This window comes from Schistocerca americana, chromosome 5, assembly GCF_021461395.2.
Source record: "Schistocerca americana isolate TAMUIC-IGC-003095 chromosome 5, iqSchAmer2.1, whole genome shotgun sequence".
NCBI classification, from domain to species: Eukaryota; Metazoa; Arthropoda; class Insecta; order Orthoptera; family Acrididae; genus Schistocerca; species Schistocerca americana.
Window position 1 is genome coordinate 236,073,207 of NC_060123.1, and position 27,762 is coordinate 236,100,968.

At 39.7% G+C, this 27,762-nt stretch overlaps 1 protein-coding gene across 1 annotated transcript in view; it reads right to left on the reverse strand.

The window, feature by feature from the left end:
- The window catches only part of LOC124616287 (neural-cadherin-like), a 476,208-nt gene that overhangs the window by 236,187 nt on the left and 212,259 nt on the right, over positions 1 to 27,762 (reverse strand). Inside the window, exons 6-11 of the mRNA XM_047144590.1 lie at positions 22,135 to 22,321; positions 21,821 to 22,054; positions 16,053 to 16,225; positions 15,807 to 15,956; positions 14,294 to 14,599; positions 13,419 to 13,692 (exon numbers count right to left, since the gene is read on the reverse strand). Coding sequence (XP_047000546.1) covers positions 13,419 to 13,692; positions 14,294 to 14,599; positions 15,807 to 15,956; positions 16,053 to 16,225; positions 21,821 to 22,054; positions 22,135 to 22,321 — 1,324 coding nt within the window. The remainder of the gene's footprint in view (positions 1 to 13,418; positions 13,693 to 14,293; positions 14,600 to 15,806; positions 15,957 to 16,052; positions 16,226 to 21,820; positions 22,055 to 22,134; positions 22,322 to 27,762) is intronic.

Genomic DNA, 27,762 nt, shown 5'->3' on the forward strand with positions numbered 1-27,762 from the left:
AGACAGGCACAATAAAAAGACTGTTACACATTAAACATTCTTCAGCAAAGAAAACACACACAAATTCCCACAAGCAAGCACACCTCATCCTCACATGACTGCTACCACTGTCAGCTCTGACCAGGAAGTGACTGTTAGGTGAATAGCAACCTGGAGCAGAATGAGGACTGGGGAGGGATAGCAGGTTATGGGTGGGGGAGGAAAGAAGAGTGCTGTCTGGCAGGGAGTGCAGGGACTAGATCACAACCTGGTGAGATTAGAAAGCACAGTGTCAGGAGTTGGGGTGTAGGGGGAAAGACTGGGGAGCAGAAAATGAGAGGTACAGGGGGAGGGAGGGAGGGGGCGGGGGAGATCAGGTCTGTGCATTGGCAGAGGGAAGAAATCAGTGTGGGGTACACCAAAAGGGAGAAGGTGATAGGACAGAGGGGGTGGAAACAGTTGTGTGGAGGATGTGGGGACAGTAGTTTACTGTAGATTGGAGCCAGGGTAATTTTCACACTGGAGAATGTGTTGTAAGGATAACTTCCATCTTCACAGTTAACAAAAGTTGGTGGTGGAGTGGAGGAACCACATGGCTAGGTTGTGAAGCAGCCATTGAAATCAGTCATGTTATTTTCTGCTCCATATTGTGGCACGGGGTGGTCTACTTTGCTGTTGGCCCCAGACTGGCAGTGGCTGTTCATCCTGGTTAGTAGTCATAACAATATAGAAAGCTGTGCAATGGTTGCAACAGCGCTGGTATACAAAACGGCTGCTAGGATAAGATAAACCTTTCACAGGACTGGAATAGGAAGTGCTGGGTGAGTGGACTGGGCAAGTCTTGCACCTGGGTCTTCCCCAGGGATATGATCCTGTGGCAAGAGATTGGGATTAGGAGTGGCATAAGGATGGACTATAATGTCGTGGAGGTTGAGTGGGTGGCAGAACACCACTTTAGGAGGGGTGGGAAGGATGTTGGGTAGGATATCCATCATTCCAGGGCATGATGATACATAATCCAACCCCTGATGAAGGATGTGGTTCAGTTGTTCCAGTATGGGGTGGTGCTGAGTGATGATGGGGGGGCACTCTTTCGCAGCTGGCTCTTGGAGCTGGTGGGAGGATTGGGGGTGTGTGGGGAAATGACACAGGAAACCTGTTTGTGGACTAGGTCCAGGGGATAGCGGTCTGTCTGTGAAGGCCTTGGTGACTTTCAGCTTCCTGGGAAAGGGAGTTCTTGTCATTGCAGATACACCAGTCCATGGGAGGGATTTTTTGATGTGGAAGGGATGGCAGCTGTCAAAATGCAGGTACTGTTCATGGTTGATGGGTTTAATGTGGACAGAGGTGGGGCTGGAACCAACAGAGAAGTGGAGTTCAAGTCCAGGAAGGTGGCACACTGGGTTGAGGAGAACAAGGTGAAGTGGATGGGAGAGAAGGGTTTAAGGTTGTGAAGGAATGAAGATTGGGTATCTAAGCCCTGAGTCCAGATCACGAAGATATCATCAATGAGCCTAAACAAGACCAGGGGCTTGGGGTACTGGAAGGCTAGGAAGGTTTCCTCAAGATGGCCCACAAACAGGTAGGCATACGGCGGTGTCATCTGGGTGCCCATGGCTGTGCTGCAGCTTTATTTGTACACATTCCCTTCAGAGAAGAAGTAGTTATGTGTTATGATACAGTTATATATACGAGGAATGAGGTAGTGGGTCTGGAGTCCAAAGAACAGTGGTCAATTGCAGCAAGATCAATCGTATGAGGGACATTGGTATGTACAGAAATGGCGCCAGCAGTGGCCAGTAGGGAACCAGGGGGTAAAGGATTGGGGATGGTGGGAGTCAATGAAGGAAATGGTTGGTATATTTGACGAGGGAGGCTAGATTATGGACAACTGGTTGGAAACATTGGTCAATGACAGCTGAAGTCCTTTCTCTCGGGGAACAATAACCATCTACAATGAGGCACCCAGGACTGTGCGGTTTCTGAATTTTGGGGAGCACGTAAAAGAGGGGGTGTCATTGGGGTGAGGAGGGAAATGGATTCAGGGGAAAGGTTCTGGGAAGGGTCTAAGGCTTTAAGCAGGGATTTGAGATTATGTTGGACTTCTGGGATGGGATCACTCTGGAAGAGTTTATAGGTGGATAATTCAGACAACTGACAAAGGTCTTTCGCCAATTAGTCACTCCAACTTATCACGATAGTGGTGGAGCCTTTGTCAGCAAGGAGGATGATTATGACAGAACCTGTTTTGAGACTGTGTATGACTGCTCTTTCCTCTGCTGAAAGATGAGTGTTCTAAGGAAAGGACCTGCAAAAGGATGGTGAGGTAAAGTTGGAGGTAAGGGATCCCTGGAAGGTGATCAGGGGGTGTTTAGAAGGGGGGGGGGGGTTCATGGTTGGGTGGTGTTATGAAGTGGGAGAGGCAAGCTTCAGTGTAGGAATTAGGTTGTCTTTGTTTGGAGGGATTGCTGGTGAAGATGCGTTTCCATTGCAGCAACCAGGAGAACAAGAGTAGGCTTTTGACAAGTCCAATACAGTTAAATTTGGGTGTAGTGCTAAAGGTGAAGCTTTTGGGAAGGACTGAAACTTGTTTGTTTTTGCAGTAACAGTTTTATAAGGGACAGGGATTAGCAGAATATGAAAAGGTGAAGGTTATTGTGAAAGGAGGCGCAGGATCCAGAGAACGGAATTGTGGTGTCACCGCCAGACACCACACTTGCTAGGTGGTAGCCTTTAAATCGGCCGCGGTCAGGTAGTATACGTCGGACCCACGTGTCGCCACTGTCAGTGATTGCAGACCGAGTGCCGCCACACAGCAGGTCTAGAGATACTTCCTAGCACTCGCCCCAGTTGTACAGCCGACTTTGCTAGCGATGGTTCACTGACAAATTACGCTCTCATTAGCCGAGACGATAGTTAGCATAGCCTTCAGCTACATCATTTGCTACGACCTAGCAAGGCGCCATTATCATTTGTGATGCATGTACCGTCAGACCAATGTTCACCAATTATGGATTAAAGTTAAGTATTCCAGAAGCTACGTACCTCTTTTACTAGTCTCATTTCCGTGTCCTGTTCCAGACCTCACGCCAGCCTGCATGAGCTTAAACGCATGCCTTTCGGCTACCCGTCATAGTGGATTGGCTGTCTTGCCAGTCCACAACAGGAATTTTTATGGTTAGGCCATTGGGGGAACTGTTTCAGTTATTGTGATCATTTCTCAGTTTTGGTTGCTGATAACTTGATACCAGTGCCTATGAGTTTAATTTGTACACCACAGCACTGAAGATGATCACTATGTGATTGAAAATCGAGTTTGCTATCAATATTATGGCCAATGCTGACCTTCTTTTTAATTTAACAATGAAGAATGTCGACAACCAACAGCAAAGTACTGGAAATATTTTCTTTATTTTTTTTTTCTTTTTTGGTGATGAGTTTCATTGTATAAGTATTCACATGAACAGTCACTGAATAATTTGGATCAATAGGAAATAATATAGACATGGGAGACTTATTTAGCATAGTGAAACAAGCACAGGAAAACGTTAGTGATGAACTTGTAAAACAGGAAAAACTAATGAATGAATTACAACAAGATGATGATAATGACAAGCTGTCATTGTTAAGGGAGATGAGCAATGATGATAAAGATCAGTTAATAAAAATGAGCAATGACAATAAGGATCAGTTAATAAAAATGAGTAATGACCAGTTCATAAAACTCAGTCAGTCAACAGGAACATTATTTGATTGTGTCAGAAAAATACAGCTCAATTAAATGATAATAACAAATGACCCGTTCATAAAACTCAGTCAGTCAACAGGAACATTATTTGATTGTGTCAGAAAAATACAGCTCAATTAAATGATAATAACAACCAGTTCACAGAAATTGGTTATTATTGAGGACCATTGATTGTGTCAGTAAAACTAAAACTCAAATAAATGATATTAATCAAAAAAATTGATAGATTACATGTTTGAGTAGAATCTGTGGAGTCCAAAATCAAAGTAATTGAACTCAAATTAAATAATGAAGTTAAAAATGTCAAAGATGAGATCACTGAAGAGAGGGAGAAAAACAAAATTGCTTTCAAAAATGAGCATCAGGGAATACGTATTGTGGACAAAAATGTAGTCAAATTTTGACTTTGGAAACTAATGTTGATACCAAACTGGCACTTGTTGAAAGCAGTTTTGTTGACGGGTGAAAACAGTAACAGCAAATTCACAGAAAATGTAAAATTAAGTAGCAACAAAACTAGCAACCTAGAAAGTAGTGTTCCTGTTTTGTGTAAAAAAGTTGAAGAATTGTCTAATGATGATGATAATCAAAATATTAATACCAATGTTGGCACCATGATTTGCAACACTCCAGTGAAAAACCTTTCAGGCGAAAGTAGTTTACATCCTGTAGATTTTCTGCAGTATTGCAGAGACAGTTTTGTGTCTAATATGACTGATACTAAGAAAATCAAGTTTGTCAAGAAGTTTCAAGAAGGTCAGCATTAAGCTGGGCTACTAATGACAACATAACCTACGCAGAATTTGAGAAAGGATTTTTAGGTCGATTTTGGTCAAGGTTGGAAAAAACAGAGAAATACAGCTACAACACACACACATATTTTGAAAGATTTGGTAATCATAACTGGAACAATAAGAATCACAACAGAAAGGAACATAGTAATCACAACCATAAAAATTATCATTGGAAGGAACATAACAGAGTAAGTGGAAAAAATTTCAGTGTAGGAAGCAACATAGGTGCAGCAAAGAGAGAAAGAAAAGAAAGAAGTTCCACAATGCAAAAAAATGAATGTTGTAAAAACAAAATGATTTTAAATAACGATTCAGTTATACTTTTTCATACATTTTTGTGCAAACCACTTAGATGTGGTAAGTTATTACTTTTGCTTGTGCTGTGTTACTTTTCTACTGGTTGTAAATAAATGATGGTTTGTATTTTATTATGTTCTACACAAAGTGCAAGTCTCAATCAATTCCTGAGCATTTATTCATTTCAGTATAATTTTCTTTGTGGTATACAATACATTGAACGTCATAATGACAGATTTGGAATCTGTAACATGTTAATGAGGAAATGAGTGCTATACTACAGTCATGATGTTTCTGCATAGTGAGTTTATTGTTACTGATGATGTGATTCTTGAGTTTCTCCCGGCGTATTTGATAATCAAAATATCCACGGGTGTGCTGCCAGTCTATAGTGTCCAACGGGCACAATATTTTGGCGATCATACATGTCGCCATCATCAGGTGAACTGACGGACTGAGCTCCTGTGAACGTGCTGGCACGGAGATCCGTACGCTATGGCTGCTCAGAGGGAACTGGGTTCGGTCGCGGCGGCGGCTGATTTAAATACCCTCCGCCCGTGGTGCGCTCCCTCCGCCGTGCGCGCCCTGCACCACGGTCGCGCGGTGGAACAGATTGCGACGGCGTCTCAGATGACGTCGGAGTGATGGCTCTGTCCGCCGTGGTCGTCACAACTATACGTTTGCTCGATTTACTCTTGATTAACCCAATCGCTGGTTCCCAAGTCTTGCTAAGATTATAGCCACAGTCACGGTTTATGAGGTCGTCATCGGTGCGAATTTCGATGGTCTCTCTAACAACGCTGTCCCAGTATCTCGACGCCTGTACCAGAATCCTCGTGCGTTCATACTCCATAGCGTGATTTTCCGACAAACTATGTTCAGCGACCGCCGACTTGCTTGGATACATCAGTCGAGTGTGCCTCTGGTGTTCACGGCATCGATCCTTGACGGTACGCATCGTCTGACCAATATACGACTTGCCACATTGACACAGAATCTGGTACACACCAGCCTTCCTCAAACCGAGGTCATCTTTGGCGCTCCCCACCAGTGCACGAGTTTTATTCGGAGGACAAAACACAGTTCCGACCTGGTGTTTTTTCAGAATGTGGGCGATTTTCCCCGAGAGTGCGCCTGTGTATGGAATAAATTCAGTGCCTACCTCCTCCCTCGTGACTTCATCCATCTCAACAGGTTGTGCTGCAGTGGTTGGGCGGAGAGCACGTTGAATCTGCCACTCTGAGTTTCAGTCTCCATAGTGAAACGGAGGATAAATTACCTTTCCTTGATGTCTTGGTCAAGAGAAGGGCTGACGGCACCCTAGGTCATGGGGTGTATCGGAAGACAACGCACACTGATCTGTATTTGCACGCAGACAGCTGCCACCACCCTTCACAGAGGAATGGTGTACTTAAAACTCTAGTACATAGGACGCGTACTATCTCTGATGCAGAGAGTCTACCCCAGGAATTGGAACATCTGAGAACTGTATTTCGAAAAAATGGGTACTCAGAGTGACAGATTCAACATGCTCTCCGCCCAACTACTGCAGCACAACCTGTTGAGATGGATGAAGTCACGAGGGAGGAGGTAGGCACTGAATTTATTCCATACACAGGCGCACTCTTGGGGAAAATCGCCCGCATTCTGAAGAAACACTGGGTCGGAACTGTGTTTTGTCCTCCGAATAAAACTCGTGCACTGGTGGGGAGCGCCAAAGATGACCTCGGTTTGAGGAAGGCCGGCGTGTACCAGATTCCGTGTCAATGTGGCAAGTCGTATATTGGTCAGACGATGCATACCGTCGAGGATCGATGCCGTGAACACCAGAGGCACACTCGACTGATGTATCCGAGCAAGTCGGTGGTCGCTGAACATTGTTTGTCGGAAAATCACGCTATGGAGTATGACAACACGAGGATTCTGGTACCGACGTCGAGATACTGGGACAGCATTGTTAGAGAGGCCATCGAAATTCGCACCAATGACGACCTCATAAACCGTGACTGTGGCTATAATCTTAGCAAGGCTTGGGAACCAGCGATTGGGTTAATCAAGAGTAAATCGAGCAAACGTCTAGTTGTGACGACCACGGTGGACAGAGCCATCACACCGACGTCATCTCAGACGCCGTTGCAATCTGTTCCACCGCGCGACCGTGGCACGGGGCGCAGACGGTGGAGGGAGCGCGCCGCGGGTGGAGGGTATTTAAATTGGCCGCCGCCGCGACCGAACCCAGTTCCCTCTGAGCATCATAGTGTACGGATCTCCGTGCCGGCACGTTCACAGGAGCTCAGTCCGTCAGTTCACCTGATGATGGTGACATGTATGATCACCGAAATATTGTGCCCGTTGGACACTATAGACCGGCAGCACACCTGTGGATATTTTGGTTACTGATGATGTTTGGTGGTGAATTGTAAGATGAGAATATCTTGTGAGAAGTGAAAATTAATGAAAATGTTCAGATGGTTCAAATGGCTCTGAGCACTATGGGACTTAACATCTGAGGTCATCAGTCCCATAGAACTTAGAACTACTTAAACATAACTAATCTAAGGACATCACACACATCCATGCCTGAGGCAGGATTCGAACCTGCGGCCTTAGCGGTCGCGCGGTTCCATACTGAAGTGCCTAGCACCTAGCTCTTTATTCGCATGAAGTAATGGCCGCTATTGACAGGGGATCTGAAGTTGATTCCGTATTTCTCGATTTCCGGAAAGCTTTTGACACTGTTCTTCACAAGTGACTTCTAATCAAGCTGCGGGCCTATGGGGTATCGTCTCAGTTGTGCGACTGGATTCGTGATTTCCTGTCAGGAAGGTCGCAGTTCGTAGTAATAGACAGCAAATCATCGAGTAAAAATGAAGTGATATCAGGTGTTCCCCAGGGAAGCGTCCTGGGACCTCTGCTGTTCCCGATCTATATAAATGACCTGGGTGACAATCTGAGCAGTTCTCTTAGGTTGTTCACAGATGATGCTGTAATTTACCGTCTAGTAAGGTCATCCGAAGACCAGTATCAGTTGCAAAGCGATTTAGAAAAGATTGCTGTATGGTGTGTCAGGTGGCAGTTGACGCTAAATAACGAAAAGTGTGAGGTGATCCACATGAGTTCCAAAAGAAGTCCGTTGGAATTCGATTACTCAATAAATAGTACAATTCTCAAGGCTGTCAATTCAACTAAGTACCTGGGTGTTAAAATTACGAACAACTTCAGTTGGAAAAACCACATAGATAATATTGTGGGGAAGGCGAACTAAAGGTTGCGTTTCATTGTCAGGACACTTAGAAGATGCAACAAGTCCACTAAAGAGACAGCTTACACTACACTCGTTCGTCCTCTGTTAGAATATTGCTGTGCGGTGTGGGATCCTTACCAGGTGGGATTGACGGAGGACATCGAAAGGGTGCAAAAAAGGGCAGCTCGTTTTGTATTATCACGTAATACGGGAGAGAGTGTGGCAGATATGATACGCGAATTGGGATGGATGTCATTAAAGCAAAGATGTTTCTCGTCACGGCGAGATCTGTTTACAAAATTTCAGTCACCAACTTTCTCTTCCGAATGCGAAAATATTTTGTTGAGCCCAACCTACATAGGTAGGAATGATCATCAAAATAAAATAAGAGAAATCAGAGCTCGAACAGAAAGGTTTAGGTGTTTGTTTTTCCCGCGCGCTGTTCGGGAGTGGAATGGTAGAGAGATAGTATGATTGTGGTTCGATGAACCCTCTGCCAAGCATTTAAATGTGAATTGCAGAGTAGTCATGTAGATGTAGAACTGCTCGGCCACATCAATGGAAATGTCTTATGGTTTTATGATGAGGATAATTATAATAATGACGACTATGTTGATGTACTGTGGAGAACTATGTTGAGGAAGCAATGGACTAGAGACTTTGTATTATGTTTACTAGTAATTTACATTCAGGAAATCAAATAAAATATTATTGCTAAGTATCTGTAGATGGAGAAAGTAGATAATGGAGGAATCTAAGACAAGAGAGAAAGTAAAATTTTAGCTGAGCTTTACAAATATGAAAGTACAGAACTATATAGAATAATAATGTAATTGGGCAATTGAGCTATTAAATAAAATGAAAAAGTAATTACCAACTATGTTAAGAAAAGAATTATATACATAAAGTACGATCTAACTTCTGCACCATTTCAGTGCAGTAATGTGTTCATTATAAATAAGTATAGTAGTAGTTCTAATGTTAGTTTATTACCTTATAAATAAATAAAAATTTGTTTGAATGAAAGTAAATCTAATCTAATCTACCTGAGATGTGGAAAATTGCCTACTTTGTCAAAATTGACTATGTGTCTGGTTGTTTTCGCATGTGAAGATTGCTTCATCAATATGAATTTCCATGCTGCAAAATTTGTTTTTTACTTACCTATTCATCTTTTTATAATTACATTATACTATGTATTTGCCTTCTACTGTCTCAGTACAATGGAATTAACTGAACATAAATTCCCCAACATGACAGTAATTTCAAATGTGTTTATTTGCATTTAAAAGAAAGAAATTTAAATTGTTTTCATAAATGAGTCAGACTGAGAAAATATTATTATAGTCAGCCAGTCTTAGCAATACCAAAACATCTGGTGCTTTAGTGGGGGGGAAAAAAAAATGTTCATGGAAAATGAAAAATAAGAAGTTTATAAGCTATGTCAGTTCACTTATTATTGTGGTGTCTTTGTGAGTGCAAGGCATAATGGAGAATGTTGTTTTTCAGACCTATATGTAGTTAATGATTAGAATTACAATGCAGAGCAATTTTTCTCTTTGAGGCATATCGATGGTATTATGAGATTTTGTGACATATTTTGCATGTTGCTGAGGTTTACATGGAGACAAAGTGCTGGCAGAGATGAAGGTTTATTGTATTGTGAAATAAAATATTAGGGACTTATTAGTGCTCTATTTTGTAATGCATTGGACTTTTGTTTATGATGGTATGCTGTAGAAAATTCTGAGAAATGGCTATAAGGAAGTTACAAAAATTACGTTGAGTCATTAGCCTTTGATCATATGCCTGATGTTTATGAAAGTTTCACCAGGGGTTTGATTTGTTTAAAATGTCTGAATTTTATTTAAGAACTGTATGATTCCATAGCATTGACATGAGAAAAAGTTAGTATTGGTAGGAAATAACTTACATACACTCCTGAAAATGGAAAAAAGAACACATTGACACCGGTGTGTCAGACCCACCATACTTGCTCCGGGCACTGCGAGAGGGCTGTACAAGCAATGATCACACGCATGGCACAGCGGACACACCAGGAACCGCGGTGTTGGCCGTCGAATGGCGCTAGCTCCGCAGCATTTGTGCACCGCCGCCGTCAGTGTCAGCCAGTTTGCCGTGGCATACGGAGCTCCATCGCAGTCTTTAACACTGGTAGCATGCCACGACAGCGTGGACGTGAACCGTATGTGCAGTTGACGGACTTCGAGCGAGGGCGTATAGTGGGCATGCGGGAGGCCGGGTGGACGTACCGCCGAATTGCTCAACACGTGGGGCGTGAGGTCTCCACAGTACATCGATGTTGTCGCCAGTGGTCGGCGGAAGGTGCACATGCCCGTTGACCTGGGACCGGACCGCAGCGACGCACGGATGCACGCCAAGACCGTAGGATCCTACGCAGTGCCGTAGGGGACCGCACCGCCACTTCCCAGCAAATTAGGGACACTGTTGCTCCTGGGGTATCGGCGAGGACCATTCGCAACCGTCTCCATGAAGCTGGGCTACGGTCCCGCACACCATTAGGCCGTCTTCCACTCATGCCCCAACATCGTGCAGCCCGTGTCCAGTGGTGTCGCGACAGGCGTGAATGGAGGGACGAATGGAGACGTGTCGTCTTCAGCGATGAGAGTCGCTTCTGCCTTGGTGCCAATGATGGTCGTATGCGTGTTTGGCGCCGTGCAGGTGAGCACCACAATCAGGACTGCATACGACCGAGGCACACAGGGCCAACACCCGGCATCATGGTGTGGGGAGCGATCTCCTACACTGGCCGTACACCACTGGTGATCATCGAGGGGACACTGAATAGTGCACGGTACATCCAAACCGTCATCGAACCCATCGTTCTACCATTCCTAGACCGGCAAGGGAATTTGCTGTTCCAACAGGACAATGCACGTCCGCATGTATCCCGTGCCACCCAACGTGCTCTAGAAGGTGTAAGTCAACTACCCTGGCCAGCAAGATCTCCGGATCTGTCCCCCATTGAGCATGTTTGGGACTGGATGAAGCGTCGTCTCACGCGGTCTGCACGTCCAGCACGAACGCTGGTCCAACTGAGGCGCCAGGTGGAAATGGCATGGCAAGCCGTTCCACAGGACTACATCCAGCATCTCTACGATCGTCTCCATGGGAAAATAGCAGCCTGCATTGCTGCGAAAGGTGGATATACACTGTACTAGTGCCGACATTGTGCATGCTCTGTTGCCTGTGTCTATGTGCCTGTGGTTCTGTCAGTGTGATGTATCTGACCCCAGGAATGTGTCAATAAAGTTTCCCCTTCCTGGGACAATGAATTCACGGTGTTCTTATTTCAATTTCCAGGAGTGTATATTACATATTTTGCTGCTCACTATTAATTTTGATCATGATATTTATGTGGAAAAAAAAGACTGAAAGCTGAAAAATGACCATTCTCTTTTGCTGTCTAGAATTTGTCATCCAATGAAATGCTGACATTTCATATTGTCCCACTGAATCAGTGTACTTTATCTAGATGTGAAAGAAGAATTTTAAATACAACAGTGACAAATAGTTAATGAACAGAACTTTAAAGCAGATTTCAGTATTGTTGACATTTTCGGCATAATTTATGGCCAATATATTTTACATAAGAAACAAAATAACTCAGTTTTCAAGAAAACATGTAGAATAAGCTAGTTGTCCAGTGTCATAATTTGAAAGACTTGGAAAGTAATTTTTCATATGTTATTGTATAATCTGTTACACGACATGAAAATTAATGAATGCGTTAATGTTTGTAACAGTCAGAGACTAAAGGACTGAATGAGTGATAAAATCAATAATTTTGCATATGGACTATATAGAGGGTCTGCTGACTTCGGTAGACACACCACATGGCAAGTGGTGCCTTCCCTAATGGCGTGTATCCATTCTTAATTTCTGGTGAACTCTATTCTCTTTCCTATCCAGGTTATGTCCCCATTGTGCTCTTCAATTTATTTTTTTATTCTTGTCTGTCTCGGGTCTATCCTATGGGTGCAATTTTCTGTACAGATGATAAATTAAGAAGTAAGACATTATAAAATGATGTTACAAAGACATTTCATTGGTGATGTGAGAAAAAGGATAAGTCCCTAACTAAGTCCATTAATTCTGTCCTGTGATCTGAAGTATTTTGCTATATTTTGTTCCCAAGTGCTTCAAATAACTCTATATTGACTGAGATGTTTTCTTTCAATCATAGGGCATTACCAATCAATGATAATTCACCTTTTAAAGACAGATTTATAAATATTGGTAAACAGACATTCTAATGAAATACAAGTTCCACTGTAATGCTAATATGATAAAATCACTGTAATCTGTACTTATCCCTTATATGTTATATGATATTTGGTAATAATTTGAGACTGACAGAACAGGTAAAAGATTAGACTTTGAAATGGTTTTTCAAAATCTTTGATAAAAGAACTCCGTAAAACAAAATTTGTTCTTGACTTCATTTGAATGAAGTGGTGGTGCCAATGGAGTCAAAATGAAGTATATCATGTAATGAACAACTGTTGAATATTAATCTGTTACATTCCAAAACTTGTTGGGATAACCAGTTTTATTATTTTGTACAAAAATTTTTCTCACATTTCATGCTTTCACAGTTTTTTGGGGGCTATTGCAATAAAACTGGTTATAGTGAGAGAAATGTACTACCCAATCTTGGGTCATTCAAGAGATGGAGAAATCCAACCAAGAGTGGCACATTTCATGAAGGGATTATTTAGTATTGGCACATGCATTTCAGTGATACTCAGCAAACTCCAGTGGCAGACTTTACAGGAGAGGCTTTGCAAATTGTGGGGAGGTTTACTGTTAAAATACTGAGAGAGTACACACTGAGAAGAGTCAAGCAACATATTACTCTCTCCCACATGTCTCGCAAAATGGTCATGATGTGAAAATCAGATAAATTACAGATCATATGAAAGTATAGCAACAGTTGTTCTTCCCTGCACCATTTATTAATTGAAGAGGGAAGAAGAAAAAGAAAGCTGTAACAAAAGTACCTTCCACCCCACACAATAAAGTGGCTTACAGAGTACAGATGTAGATATCTCCCAGTAGATAAAAAAATGCTAGCTTTGGCTTTTCAATTGATCAGTTCAAGTACTCTCTCAGGCTGAACGGAAGCTTCAACATCACCCTGGCACTTCTTATTCTTTCTAATCTTCACAGAGCAGAGTTGAGTACTCAGCCTTTATCACCCTTATTGTAACAAAACAGAAATATCAAAATGTGACAGCAAATGTTTTTCAGTAGGCTATTGATATTAAGAATAATTATTATTATCTGAGGTGCAAAGTGCTGTACAACTTACTCTGATCATGTTCGACTTTGAAGGATGCTCGTATAACATCATCTGCATTGGGGTCCATCCGGAATGTAAAAGGAGGCCCATTACTCTTTGACCTGTCATCATCATCAGTTGCCAGTATTTCTACAACTTTTCGGGGAGGAACATGTTCAGGAAGTACAGGTCTATAATCTCTCAGAAATGTAGGGGCATTATCATTTATGTCCTGAACAATTACAGTTAATGTAGCTGTTGCTGTCTTTGGGGGAACGCCATCATCAATTGCGAGAACTTTAACCTGTGAGGAGAAAAAGGATTTAAATGATAATGAGAATGAAAGCTGGAGTGCTCTCATGACAACCATGTAAATACAAAATATGAAAATCAGACACACGATGAGATGCAATGTGACTCACTTCTTTTCTGACACACATAATAAAAAGTAAATGGCTGGCTGATTCCAATATGGTGATAGTGACAAACTAATATAAGTCAAAAAATTACTAGTTTTGTTTCTTCTGAGTCTGTTTTTTTTATTTAGTAGGATTTTGGAACAGGAAAAGTAACCAAGAGTAGGTTACAGTCACAGTTTCATAAATGCATCTTTTGCTGATACTTTTATTTTCAAGAGTATAATAAGTTCTTTGCTTATAACAGATTTGCTACATTGTTATAGATTTCAAAATACTGATGTATTGCATAGAAATGCTGTAATTTCAGTGTTATATGAATGCTATTTTGGTCTAAAACAAATCCAATCATTGATGAAGTTGCTTTTTGTTTATGTACAAATCTATTTCTGAAATTTTTTTCAATGTCAGTAGAAGCTCATCAATAACAACTGTACAGTTGTAAGTCTTAACTGAACAACAACAGAAAAAACAGCATCAGAGACTTACTTGATGTCGTGGTGTTTCTTCTCTGTCAAGATTCCTCTGAATTGACACAATACCATCTTGACTGATGGCAAACTGTCGTTTACGATCTGAAGTGCGGTCTATTGCGTATTTCACTTTGCTCTTTCCTCCTTGGTCAGGGTCTGTTGCCTTGAAGGTTTCTAAGCTTTTTCCCAGTTCAGCATTTTCATACACTGAAACTTCAATATTGGGACGTTCAAATTGAGGTTTATTGTCATTAATATCTCTTAACCTGACAACAACCCATGAGTAGGCCACATGGTATTTATCATTGTCATTATCTTCACCCTGAAAATCATAATGGGAAACATTTTCTGATACCAGTAAAGTCTCAAATTTCATAATCTCTACACTAAGAAACTTTTAGTTACATACTATTCATTTGTACACTCAATTCTTAGCTATGGCATACTTTTTTTGGGGAACAAATGCACAAAATATGAACACAATTTTCAAACTCCAGAAAAGAGCCATAAGAATCATAACCAAAAATGGTAGTCGAGGTCATTGTAAAGATCTGTTCAAAACACTGGGGATTTTAACTGCACCATGTGAATAAATTTACCAGTCAGTTGTACACATCAAAAATAACATTGGTAATTACTGCACAAACAGTTCTGTCCATGACCATGGAACGAGAGCTAGACTCAACTTACGTTTGCCAAGAAAAAATAAACATAAAACTCAAAACAGCATTTTCTACCAAGGTATAAAACTGTACAATAAATTGCCAAAAGAGATAAAAGAAATTGCAGAAATACACTTATTTAAAAAGGCAGCTAAAAAGTACCTGTTGTGCAATACATTTTATACGTTGAAGGATTACTTAGATAAAACAGAGTACAGGTCTGGCGAAAAAAGTTATACACATAAATAATAATAATGATTAGAAAACATCCAACATTCCACATAATACCTTCACACTATGTTTTTTCCTTCTTTTTTCCTTTTCTAGAAAAACTTATCCCAAGCTATGCATTGCACAATACTAACACCTCTTCCTCTTTCTGAGCTCAACATCTCACTCATTATAGAGGGATGCTGATGCAGTTTTTCAGGATAGCAAATGGGAAGTTGTGGTACAGAAAATTGCCCAGAGATCACCAGTGTGTGTGTGTGTGTGTGTGTGTGTGTGTGTGTGTGTGTGTGTAGTGAATGAAGTGTTATGAAACAATGTGTGTTTAGTGTGTGCAGTGACTGATAGTGAGATATGAGTGGACAGTGTGGCATTACATCATTTAGTAAGTTAATTGTAAAAAAAGTATTACATACCAGGAGTAAATGTAATGATTGTCTCTAACTAGAAATCCGTACATGTATGTGTATATGAATTAGCTTATTTTAAATTGGTCTAAACTTGTAAATACTTTGACATGTCCTATATCCTTATAAAAAGAGAACTACGGATGAATAAAGCTGCTACTACTACTACTACTACTACTACCACTACTACTATACTTTATCAGATGTGTGATTAGCAGCATTAAATACTAACCTTATCATTGACTTGTATTCTAAACCTAAAACCATTGCTCTGCATCTGATCCTCATAATCAAGTGGTTGAACAATTTTCAGTGAACCTGTTCCATCATTATTCCTCACCATTGTAAATTTGTCAGCACCATAGCCACTATTTTCAAGAACCTGCAAAAGAGTAAGTTTAATGCTGTTTAGAAATGTTTGCAGGAAAGCGAATTTTAACAAATATGAGTACCATACATGATTGTGTTCCATACTTACCTTATACTGGAATTTATTTGTTTCATCTTCATCATGCACAGTCACAGTAAGAATAGGAGTCTCAGGAAGGTTTGTCTCATCAGTCTCGTCTACTTCAGTGAACCATTCATCTTTTGTGAATTGTGGAGGCATGTCATTTATATCTTTAACTCTTATGGACGCTGTTCCAGTCCCTGAAAAGGAAAAGCTTTCTGATAAATGTTGACAACCAACAGGATCAGCTTACTTTAGATAAATATTAGTTAAAATATTCCAGTCACAAACCTGAAATTGTATTTTCCCCAAACACTGTCAGAACATGCAATGTCTTGCATTTCATGTTTATCACAACTAGTTTTGAATCACCAGGAAACAAGTGTTTATTAAAACGCCACTTTTGCGATATAAATTTACAAGTTTAGGAAAACGTTGAGATTTACACAAAAACTTACAAGTTTACATAGGAAAGAAAAGTCACTCTTAATCCAAAATCAAAAGATTTTTTTAAAGTAAAAAATGGTCATTGCAGTGTATGAATAAAATTAATTTGTCAAATGAAAATATTAAAGACTGCCAGTGAAGTTTACATTTTGTATCGTTCTTTAGGTAGAGAAGACCACTGAGTGACTTAACTATTCTTAGTTCATGAATAAGTTAATATGGTGTGCCATCTGCCTGATTAATTAATAATCATTTTATTTTTCCTCTCAAAACTGCAATATGAAAGGAAAAAGAAAGAGAATGTTTAACATTGTAACAGACAGTGCATGTATTTGCCAATTTAATAAACTGGTACATGTGGAAAATAGCTCACAGTAATTCATGACTGAATGAAACACATAAAATGAAGAAACAAAGAAGAAATTCTAACAACTAAAAGAAATTTCTTTACACAAGTGAGAGAAAACAAGTATAAGTCACTCTGAATCTCAGATCAAGAGAGACAAAAGGTTCAGAGAGCATGTTGTGTAAATGGCTCAAGGGGTACACAACAGTACTATGACAGGCCACCACCACACAGGTACAACCACTTGCGCAGCACTTCTCAGTTCTGAGCAGCTTTCTCCACTATTTGGGCCCACTTTCTGCTTCTGCAATGTCTATCAGTGCAGTGTAGTGTGTTTGATCACAAATAGTATTGTCAACTGCCAAAGAGAGCACTGCGAGATGCTGACTACTTTTCTGTCAAGTCCTAGTGGAGATGGAGATACTTCAGCCATCAGACAGAAAAGATGATGCACTATGGACACTCACTCATTACAGTTCAGTGCCTGCAGCCAGTTTAGTTTAGTGCCTCCAGTCAGCTCAATACAGTTCTTGCAATAATGCTAGGGAGCACAGTACCCCAAGTTTTTCTCAGAAGACTACTTGCCAACTTAGCAGTTGCTATTTACAGAGGAATAAGACAGTCAAACAAGTGTCTGCTTAAATACTTTCAGTCACAGCGGTAATATCAGAGACCGCCAAGAGACAGCTAGGTTATTTAAATTTCATTTTATTAGGGACAGACCAACAGTAATGAATGTTATTGACTATTTCTTATTGTGTTGCCACATATCTGTTCTAGTGCTGCCTTGTCACGCAAGAGTATAATTTGATAGTATGAATGTGCAAACTGCCACTCATTTGAGTGAATTATAGTGGTACGTGAGTTTTCTGCTTCTGTGGATGTTTGGGCTGAATTAATGGTAACATTCAGTTACAACTTTCCAACACAGTAAGGGGTTGAGAAACAGTTGGCTAACTATTAATGATGTGCCAAAGTTTAAATTTGTAACATAATTAAAGTATTTGGATGGAGACACTTGATAAAGAATTGCAGAGAACAGTGAAGGCAAAAAAAGAAAGAAATATATGGAGACTAGGAGAGAAAAAGGGGAAAAATGGGAAATATAAAACTAAAGATGAACATATGAATAAAAATGGAAGACACTAACAAAAAGGGAGGCAGGTAATGAGCAAAATATAAAGAAAAAATGTGGACTTCAAATAGAAAATGGAAAGCAAAGACAATTCTGGAAGAGAATAGATTACTAGAAAGGAAAAAGAGATTAGCGTAAGTTAAGATTAGATGCACAGCAAGAGCATGGTGATGGATTGCCTGTTTGTTGTTTAGAATAACTAAAATTGAAAAGAGAGTCTAAATGATATGAGTAAGGGAACAAGTAGCCTTGTTTCTGGTATTTTGTTCCAAATATATTCACAATCACAAAGTTTGAAGTTTCCTTATAAAGGTACCTGGAGCTATACTGTCTTGAGAATGAGCTTGATGGCTATCATGCTTCCACTGTAATACATTGCTGGCCATCATCAAATCATGAAGGTGATGTGCAACAAATACCAAATTGGCATGAAGTGCACTGCTTGCTTGAATATGCAAATGATTAGCATTTCGGCACAGCTACACAAACTAGGTATGAGTAATGCCACATACATTCTGTATAAAAGGAAAGATTACACAGTGAGTTTCTCACTCAGAAATTGCATTTGAATATTGTTCATTTGTGAAAAGATCATGTTGTTGTTGGTGCCTTCAGTCTGAAGACTTGTTTGATGAAACTCTCTGCTCTGTGTAAGAATGAGATTCAACTGCCAGCATGTGTTGAAATTCAACAGTGGTGAAATAATGACCTGCAGTTTATCATTCTGCAATATCACTGCTTGTGTTGATCAAGGATCCACAGACTGTCATGCAAAATATGAAATCAGTGGGCTCTGGAACACCATATTCAACATCTAAATGACCTACTTGAGGTAGAAAAGAAACATATTGTTCACTCAGCTGTGCATGATTGTACAGCCATATCACTTACCTTGAGTCTAAAAATGGGTTTGTTAATAGCATGGCAGGTACCCACACAGACAGTGTGATGATGACAAGAGCTTCACAGACTGTCAGAATGTGGCTTCCCTTGATATGGAAGCAGAGGGTTGTGCACTGACAATGGTGTCCCAAACAAAAACACCAGAGTGGACCCACACTGTCTTTCTAAACAAGTCCTGATTCTGCATACTGCAGCACAATGGACAAATCCATGTAGATGTAGGTATGTGGACTCATCATGGAGAATGAAACCTGCCAGATTGCATTTGCTATTGTCATATGGGTCCAGTATCTGGCATCATGGTATGGGGTGACAAAGGTGCACAATACGGGCACCTCCACACCACATAGTCAGTAATTTCATGTTTTTGCTGTGTTAAGGCTGATGGCTGTGCCTTGTCTTTGAGGTCTCAATAATTTTAGCTTTTAAAAAGATAATGCAAGGCCACATGTTTACCTTGTTGTCTTCACCTGCCTAAATAGAGAGGGTGTTCGACAGTTGCAGAGGCCAGCACATTCTCCAGATCTCTCAACCATTGAAAACATGTGATCATGGGTTGGTGAGAGACTGAGATGCCATCACTCACCTCCACTTTGATTGAAGAACTCTGGCACAGAGATGACACGGTATAGAATGATGTACCCATATCTGTCACCTAAGCATGGTTTCATATTATGCCCATCCAGGCTAGAGCTGTTTTTGCTGCCACAGGTGGCAGCTCTGTATACTAAATCTTGCTCTCTGTATATCCCCAAATCAGCTATAAATTTAATCATATACAATGAGGTGACAAAACTCCTGGGATACCTCCTAATATTGTGTGGGACCTCTTTCTGCCTTGTGTAGTGCAGCGGTTTGATGTGGCATGGACTCAACAAGTCACTGGAAATTCTCTTTAGAAATACTGAGGCATGCTGCCTCTATAGCCATCCATAACTGCAGAAGTGCTGCCGGAGCAGGATTTTGTGCATGAACTGACCTCTTCATTACATACCATAAATGTCTGATGAGATTCTTGTTAGGTGATCTCGATGGCCAAATCATGCATTCAAATTGTTCAACATGTTCTTCAAACTAGCAGTGAACAACTGTGGCCTTGTGACATGGGGCACAGCCACCATAAAAATTCCATTGTTGTTTGCTGCAAATGGTTTCTTAGTAGCCCAACATAACCATTTTCAGTCAATGATCACATCAGCTGGACTAGAGGACCCAGCCCATTCTGTGTAAACAAAGCCCACACCATAATGGAGCCACTACCAGCTTACACAGTATCTTGTTGATAACTTGGGTCCACAGCTTCATGGGGTTTGTGCCCCCCCTACCATTAGCTCTTACCAACTGAAATTAGGACTCATATGACCAGGCCATGGTTTTCCAGTCATCTAGGTCCAACTGATATGGTCATAAGCCCAGGAGAGATGCTGCAGGTGATGTTGTGCTTTTAGCAAAAGCATTTCCATTGGTTGTCTGCTGCCATAGTCCATTAACACCAAATTTTGCACACTGTGTAAATTGATATGTTTGTAATACATTCAAGATTGGTTTCTGCAGTTATTTCATGCAGTGCTGGTCTGTTAGCACTAACAACACTACACAAATGCCACTGTTCTCAGTCATTAAGTGATGGATGTTGACCACTGCATTTTCCATGGTGAGAGGTAATGTCTAAAATCTGGTATTCTCAGCACACTCTTGACACGGTGGCTCTCAGAACATTGAAATCTCTAACAAAATCAGAAATGTGATGTTCTATGCATCTAGCTCCAACTACCATTCCATGTTTAGTCTGTCACAGCCATAATCACATTGGGAACCTTTTAACTTACATCATCCAAGAACAGACGACAGCTCTACCAATGCAATGTGCCTTTTATACCTTGTGTAATGATACTAAGTCATCTGTTTCTGCTATCACATTACTTTTGTCACCTCAGTGCATAATCTTCTTACTATACTATATACACACCATAAATAATATTTCATTCTTTGCTATTCTTCTACATCTACATCTACATCTACATCCATACTCCGCAAGCCACCTGACGGTGTGTGGCAGAGGGTACCCTGAGTACCTCTATCAGTTCTCCCTTCTATTCCAGTCTCGTATTGTTCGTGGAAAGAAGGATTATCTGTATGCTTCTGTGTGGGCTCTAATCTCTCTGATTTTATCCTCATGGTCTCTTCCTAGTGTTGCATCTATAATGGCCAGCAAAGTGTGTATATATGTATGTACTTATGTCCAGTTAGGGGCTGAAATGTGTGGTGCTTGTGTGGAGTGTATGAGAACTTTTCCTACAGTGCTTCTCTTGTGACTAAGAATGTTGGTGTAAGGATGTGTGGTTGGGTATGTCAGATGCTCACTCATGGGAATGATAAAGGACATGAGCCTGCGGACAGTAAGGTGTAGAAACTGATAAACTGCAAGAGAAATATGCTGACTAGGGAAACAGAAGTCATTATTGGTTGCTGACAAGATGATACAGCTTATATATCTTGGGAAGAGGACTGACTTTGAGTGTATGGTGTTTTAGTGGATGGCATGTCTAATAGATTTGGAAGCTGGATCAGAGAGTCAGACCAATATCTTAAGAGTTCTTTAATTTCAGTTGACATAATAGGAGAAAGATTGTGTCAAATATTTTAAGCACATTCTAAACCTTCACCACATCTCTATCTCCTACCAAAGAAACTACTTAGAAAGTTCAGAAAAGTAAATATTCAACATTTTCCTTATTGTTTGTGAATCCCATTCAGAATTTTCAAGCTGGTAAGTGGATGCTCTCTACTGCGTCAAACAACATTAACATATTATGAGCTACAGTAATTAATTGCCTACATTACTGTATATTTGTTTCAAATATTTCTTTTTCCATTCTAGTGGTTTTACTGATTTGCGCATCATTTACATTCCACAACCATTCAAGATCACAAAACCCTTGGATAAATAACATAATTAAATACCTTTTAACCCTCCTCCATCCATGGCCACCACCTGGATGGAATAATCTGGAGTTCGTTCACGATCAAGGCAACATACAGCTGTCTTGATTACACCAGTCTCTGATTCTATTTCAAATATTGGAGAACCAGTTTCCTCTTCTATAACATTCTTCTCAATGGAGTATATAAGCCTGGCATTAGATCCTTCATTTGGGTCGTCATAATCCACTGCAGTCATTGTCATGACAACCATTCCTGAAAATGAGTAATATGTAATACACTGAAAACACGTATTTTTTTTTTATTTTCAACATACATACCCTTGGGTGACTTACCTGCAGTTCCATTTTCTGTTACATTTCCGAAATAAATTCCCTGAGGGAACACTGGTGCATTGTCATTAATGTCTTTCAAGTTGACTTGTACATCAGCATATCCAACAAGACCTTCACCACCCTCATCTTGAGCAAATACTGTAAACCTCCATTGAGGGCGTCCATTTGGCTGGTCTCTGTCCAGGGGCTAAGAAATAGAGCAATATGTAATGAGTCTTTATGTACTACATATAGTTTACTAAATTCATTATTGCTCATCTCTCTCTCTCTCTCTCTCTCTCTCTCTCTCTCACACACACACACACACACAGACACACATGTATGTGCGTGTGCATGCTCACACACACATGTGGATTTGGGGTGGGAGGAGGGGGAGGAAGAGGAAGGCTTTGTGAAGTGCTGGGAAAATGGGTAACTGATGGTTGAACCCTATAGAGAATTTCTTATTATTATTTACCAATGATTTATTCACCTGGTATCAGAAATAATGCAGTCCAGAGATATTCCCAGAAATTAACATGAATTTGTTCTGTTGTGTCACAGATCCTTTGCCCCCGAGACACTGATAGAAAGATGGCAGAGCTGTCATAATGCGTGAAGGCTGAGAGCAATCAGGTGGGAAACAAAGAACTGTGCACAATGGATCATTGATCTTTAAAATAAGTAACACATGTATATTTATTCCTACTCTCTACACCTGAAAACAGGTTTTAAAAAATACAGTTTATTTCTGCCTGCACTTTCAAATACACCACCTGCATTCACTCCCACATCTGATTGATTACTCAGCACTGGGCACGAAGTGCAACATAATTATAAAAGTAGAGAATTTGTGCTACCCATGACTCATGTCAAAATAAATAAACAATTGAAGTCTCAAATTAATATAACAACATCACTGCTGTTTCTCGTCATACCCCAAACAGTAGTAAAAACTACTCTAAATAAAATCAAAGACATATTTGACGATTTTTAAGATATTATCTCTTAAAGTTTTTTAATCGATGTTATTTATCACTGGGTGTTGAACCCATACAGTACATGCAGCTGTACGTGTTAAAGACCAGCTTCTGCACTAGGGAGGTGTGCTGGTCCCAGATCAAATCTGCTGAGTGGGCTAACAAGTTCTTATTTATTTATCATCCATTCCATCGTACAAACGATATAGGACTTGTCATAAACAGAATGGTTTACTGGCCAGCCTGGATGTGATTTCAGGCAGTTTTCCACATCCCACTGGGTGAATACTAGGCTGCAGACCCAGTCACCTCAATTACATGATTTGCAAACATTTAGAAAATTTTTGCACACTTTCACATGAATAACACTACATTCAGGCTTTTGGGCTACAAATATTCCACCCATCAGGGTAATGGAGTGGTGACAGGAAGGGCATCTGGCCACTCCTTAAATTAACCATACCAAACCTGTTAATAACAATGCCGTGCATGTGCTGATGCAGAGGCACAAAAAAAAGAAGACAATCTGTCACTAGGTACTGATAATCTATTGCTGAATTAAACTACCCATTTCTTTTTATTAGCAACATACTATATATATAAACAAATCACCAACATGCACCTTCCCTTTGTTGTAACAATATGATGTGTGATGGTAGTCCGACAGTGTGACTTCTTATCAACCTGCACAACACTTAATAAAAGAAGCTAGTGTGAATGGTGCATTGATCTGCTATAGGTGAGTGGTTGCCTTTCTCTTATCTTACATACTGGCCCACCCAGGAATTTCCATTAATCTTCTGCATTTATAATTCAGTTATTTTCACCATGTTTTCAGATGTTGTACTGGACTGATAACCAGAATATTGGTATAATAGCCAAGAATCATGATTTACAGCTGTGACTGCTTCAAATTTGAAGTCCCCTGCAGTAAACATTAACATATGGAAGTTGCCTATATCGAAGTCATATGTTCCTTTGACACACTTACAAGAAACATGTTCTGATAAGACAATATTCAAACACATTGTTTTTTTTATATTCACTTCTTCCTTTACTGCACTACTGAAAGACACATAGTTGTCAAGTGTGTAGCCAAATGGTACAATGGTGATTTTGTAATTTGAGAAATACATTTGGAGTAATAACTAAAACACAATCACAAACAGTCTTGATTTGATTTACTAACACAATGTCATGTTTTATCTCATAGTAGCATTACAAAATAATGATGTAACTGGTCATGTAGTTGTATTAGTCTCACTTTTAGTAAATGCGGCAGCAAATTCATGCCATTCCATTCATCCCTCCAAAATGTTGCATTTTTTGCTCAATAGTGTGAATATAAATGACTTTACCTTGAAAACTCAGATTTACAAGAATTTCAATCTTCTTTGAGAGGATATTTGTATAATAATAGTCACATTATTTCAGAATTTTTTGTATGAGATGACAAAGGCAGATCTCAATGCACTGAAAATCCTTGCCTTAATGATAATAACAGAAGAAAGTAGTTTTGGACTGGGCTTTGTAGAATTTTTCAAACATGAAAAATAAGTCTGAAATGTAGGAAGAAGGGTTATCAAACTCTAGGAACTCAATCATTAATATAATATGTCATCACAAACAAAAATGTTTTTCCAGAGACGTCAGACACATCAGACACGTAATGGGAAGCTGGAGGTAGAGTGCGCGCATATAAGCAAGGGCTGGTTATCAGAAAGACTGACTAATTAAATAAAATAACAAAATTAGCTATAGCTTTATGACGACAGGAAAGGACTGCAAAGAATAGGATGACCAACTTGTTGCACTAAATTTTGGAAGCAAGATACTTTGAATTATTATCTTACAATTAGTGACTTTACTGTTATCTTGTTAAATCATTACTTGTGCTTCGTTAATTTTTAGATAAACTCCCAGATATCAAAGTGTGTTGAATTAAATAATCAAATTATTCTGAGAAGGGAGTTCAGGAGAGCAAAATGGTAGTTTCCATGCAAATGTACTGCCTAGTGTCATATACATCACAGGGAGACATAGTACATATGACATACAACACCAACAAACAGCTATATTCTTTTTGGAACTGGTACAGTATTTTTTTTGGTGGACCAATTGATGTGAAGCAAATTGACATCAAAAACTATGAGACACACAGGATAACCTCTGGATTTTTCTTTAAGTGTTGCTTATCTGCATTAACTTTCTTTTTATCAATAAAATGGAACCAAGATTAACAATGGAGAAACATTATCCTTAAGCTTTGTGTTGCCAGGATGTCCATAAAGGAGAAAACATTGTGAAATCATGAAATAGTCAATGTAGACAGATACATTTTCCTGTTAATCACAACTTGTGCTGAAGTTTCCAGTGAATCTTCACAACCATTTCATTTTATCAATTTTTCTCTCTAATGCTTCTGTCTTTTTCCAAGACTTAGAGATCAGATACAGATAAATATATACCAACACACTGAAAATATATAGTAAAATGTTGCTGCTAAAAAGTGCAGAGATCATGCTTCAAAAGGGAAAATAATGCTCAGATGACATTTTACTTTCAAAGTTACCAGTTCAGAAGAAAATTAAAGTAAAGATATTTGTGTAACTAACCTAAAAATAATAATAAATAAATAAATCTATATACCTGCTAGTATCTGACATCCTACTCTGCAAGTTTATCAGGCGTAAATGACAAACAGGAGCTGCAATATTAAGAGAATCCTGTGTGGATACAAATATGTTACTGGACAGTAACTTCTGACACAGTACCGGTAAATGGATCATCAGGAAGCAAGTATAATTTACCTGCCATTTGCTTTCCATCTGAATCCATAGTTCACTGATACTTTCCATAAGACACTTACAAGTGGAGTATCAAGCAATCCAGCCCACATTTTACTGCTAAATAGTGTAAGAGCTCAAGAGCTAAATCGGAGAAGAAATGTAATTGTAATTGTAATTTTATTTATCCTGTAGATCATAAATTGTGTGCAGAGAAGCACATGATGATATAGGACAAGTCAAAACCGATATCTAATGAATGCTGCAGGAAATGTCAACACTTTTGCATGTTGCAACATAATGCAATCAAAGTAATGTAATGAAGGGAACATATTTGTACACATTCTTTACAATTCATAATTGATGTCAGAAGTACCTGTAACATGTTACAGCAGAGGTTAGTGGTAATATCAAAATAGCATCTCACTATTACATCTAACAAAAATTACCTTTGGAAATGGGTAATCCAGCATTTGCTGCTTTAGCATGCTAATACTTCAACAACAACACAGAGAAGTGCACAGATAGGCAAAGTTGGTGATGCCATCATTTCAACCAAAAATAGGCGAGGCTTTATCTGAGAAGATGATCTGTGTCAACGCTCTGTGACACATTTTTTATTGTGCCATTTACACTTGTGTTCTAAAACACGCTTTGGCATTATAGTTGGTGAACAATGCTAGAAGCATCTCAGTATTCACAAAAAATCGAGTTGTACATGGTCTGAATAATAATAGGCTGGGTCAGTTCATAAAAGCCAAGAGGAATTCTCATAATACCTAAGCTAAATTCTATGTTATATTGGCAAATTAAAAACTTTTTAGTGTAGGTACTTTGTATGTTGTATTTTTATTGAATATGACAGTTGCTTGGATGACTAATTAATTACAGTTGGACATGCATTTTTTTGTCTCTTTCTCCTTTATTGTTTGTTGGGCAGAACCACTTTACAGAGGAGAAAAGATGTCACAATGGTGGTAAAGAACAACACATGGATGAAATAAGGAGATACAGCACAATGTCATTGCAGCCATGATAGACATAAAGATAACACTCACCACAGTAGTACAAGTTTATCTGCCTACAGCTCCACAGATAATAAAGAGACTGAAAGAATGTATGATGAGGTATAAATTATTCAAGTAGTTAAGATAGATGCAAATTTAATGGTGATGGGAGAAATCTGTTGTAGCAAAAGGAGGAGAAGGAAGTATAGCAGAACATGGACTGGGGGGAAAAGGAACGATGAGGAAACCCACCTGGTAGAATTCTGTGGTGGGCATAACTGAGGTTGTTTAAGTGGAAGAGATCTGGAGACACTGCAAAGTTTCAGACTGGTTATATAACAGTAAGACAGAGATTTTGAAATCAGGTTTTAAACTACAAAACAGTTCCAGTGGCAGATACAGACTCTGATCATATTTTAATGATTATGAACTACAGGTTAAAACTGAAGAATTTGCTGAAAGATAGGAAATTAAGAAGATGGAATCTGGATAAATTGAAAGACCCAGAGATTGTTCAGAGTTTCAAAGGGAGCTTTGGGCAACAATTAACTGAAACATGGGAAAGAATACAAAAGTACAGGCTGACAATTATTGAACTATATGAAATAAAATTGTCATAAATTCTGAGTGGTTTGTGTTAGGACATTCAAGCTGCATTGTTGGTGGTGGGGCATGATGGGAATTGGTATATGCATGTGCACATGCCTTGCTGTTGTCGGCCTTTTGCACATGAAAATGTCACAGTACAACATGCCTGAGCATATAGCTCTTGTGAAGGCCTACTATGCCAGCAATAACAGCTCAATTGTGGCTCAAAGAGAGTTTGCAACCAAGTTCAAGCTGAAGACAACCAGTCCAAGTGTGCTAACAATCAAG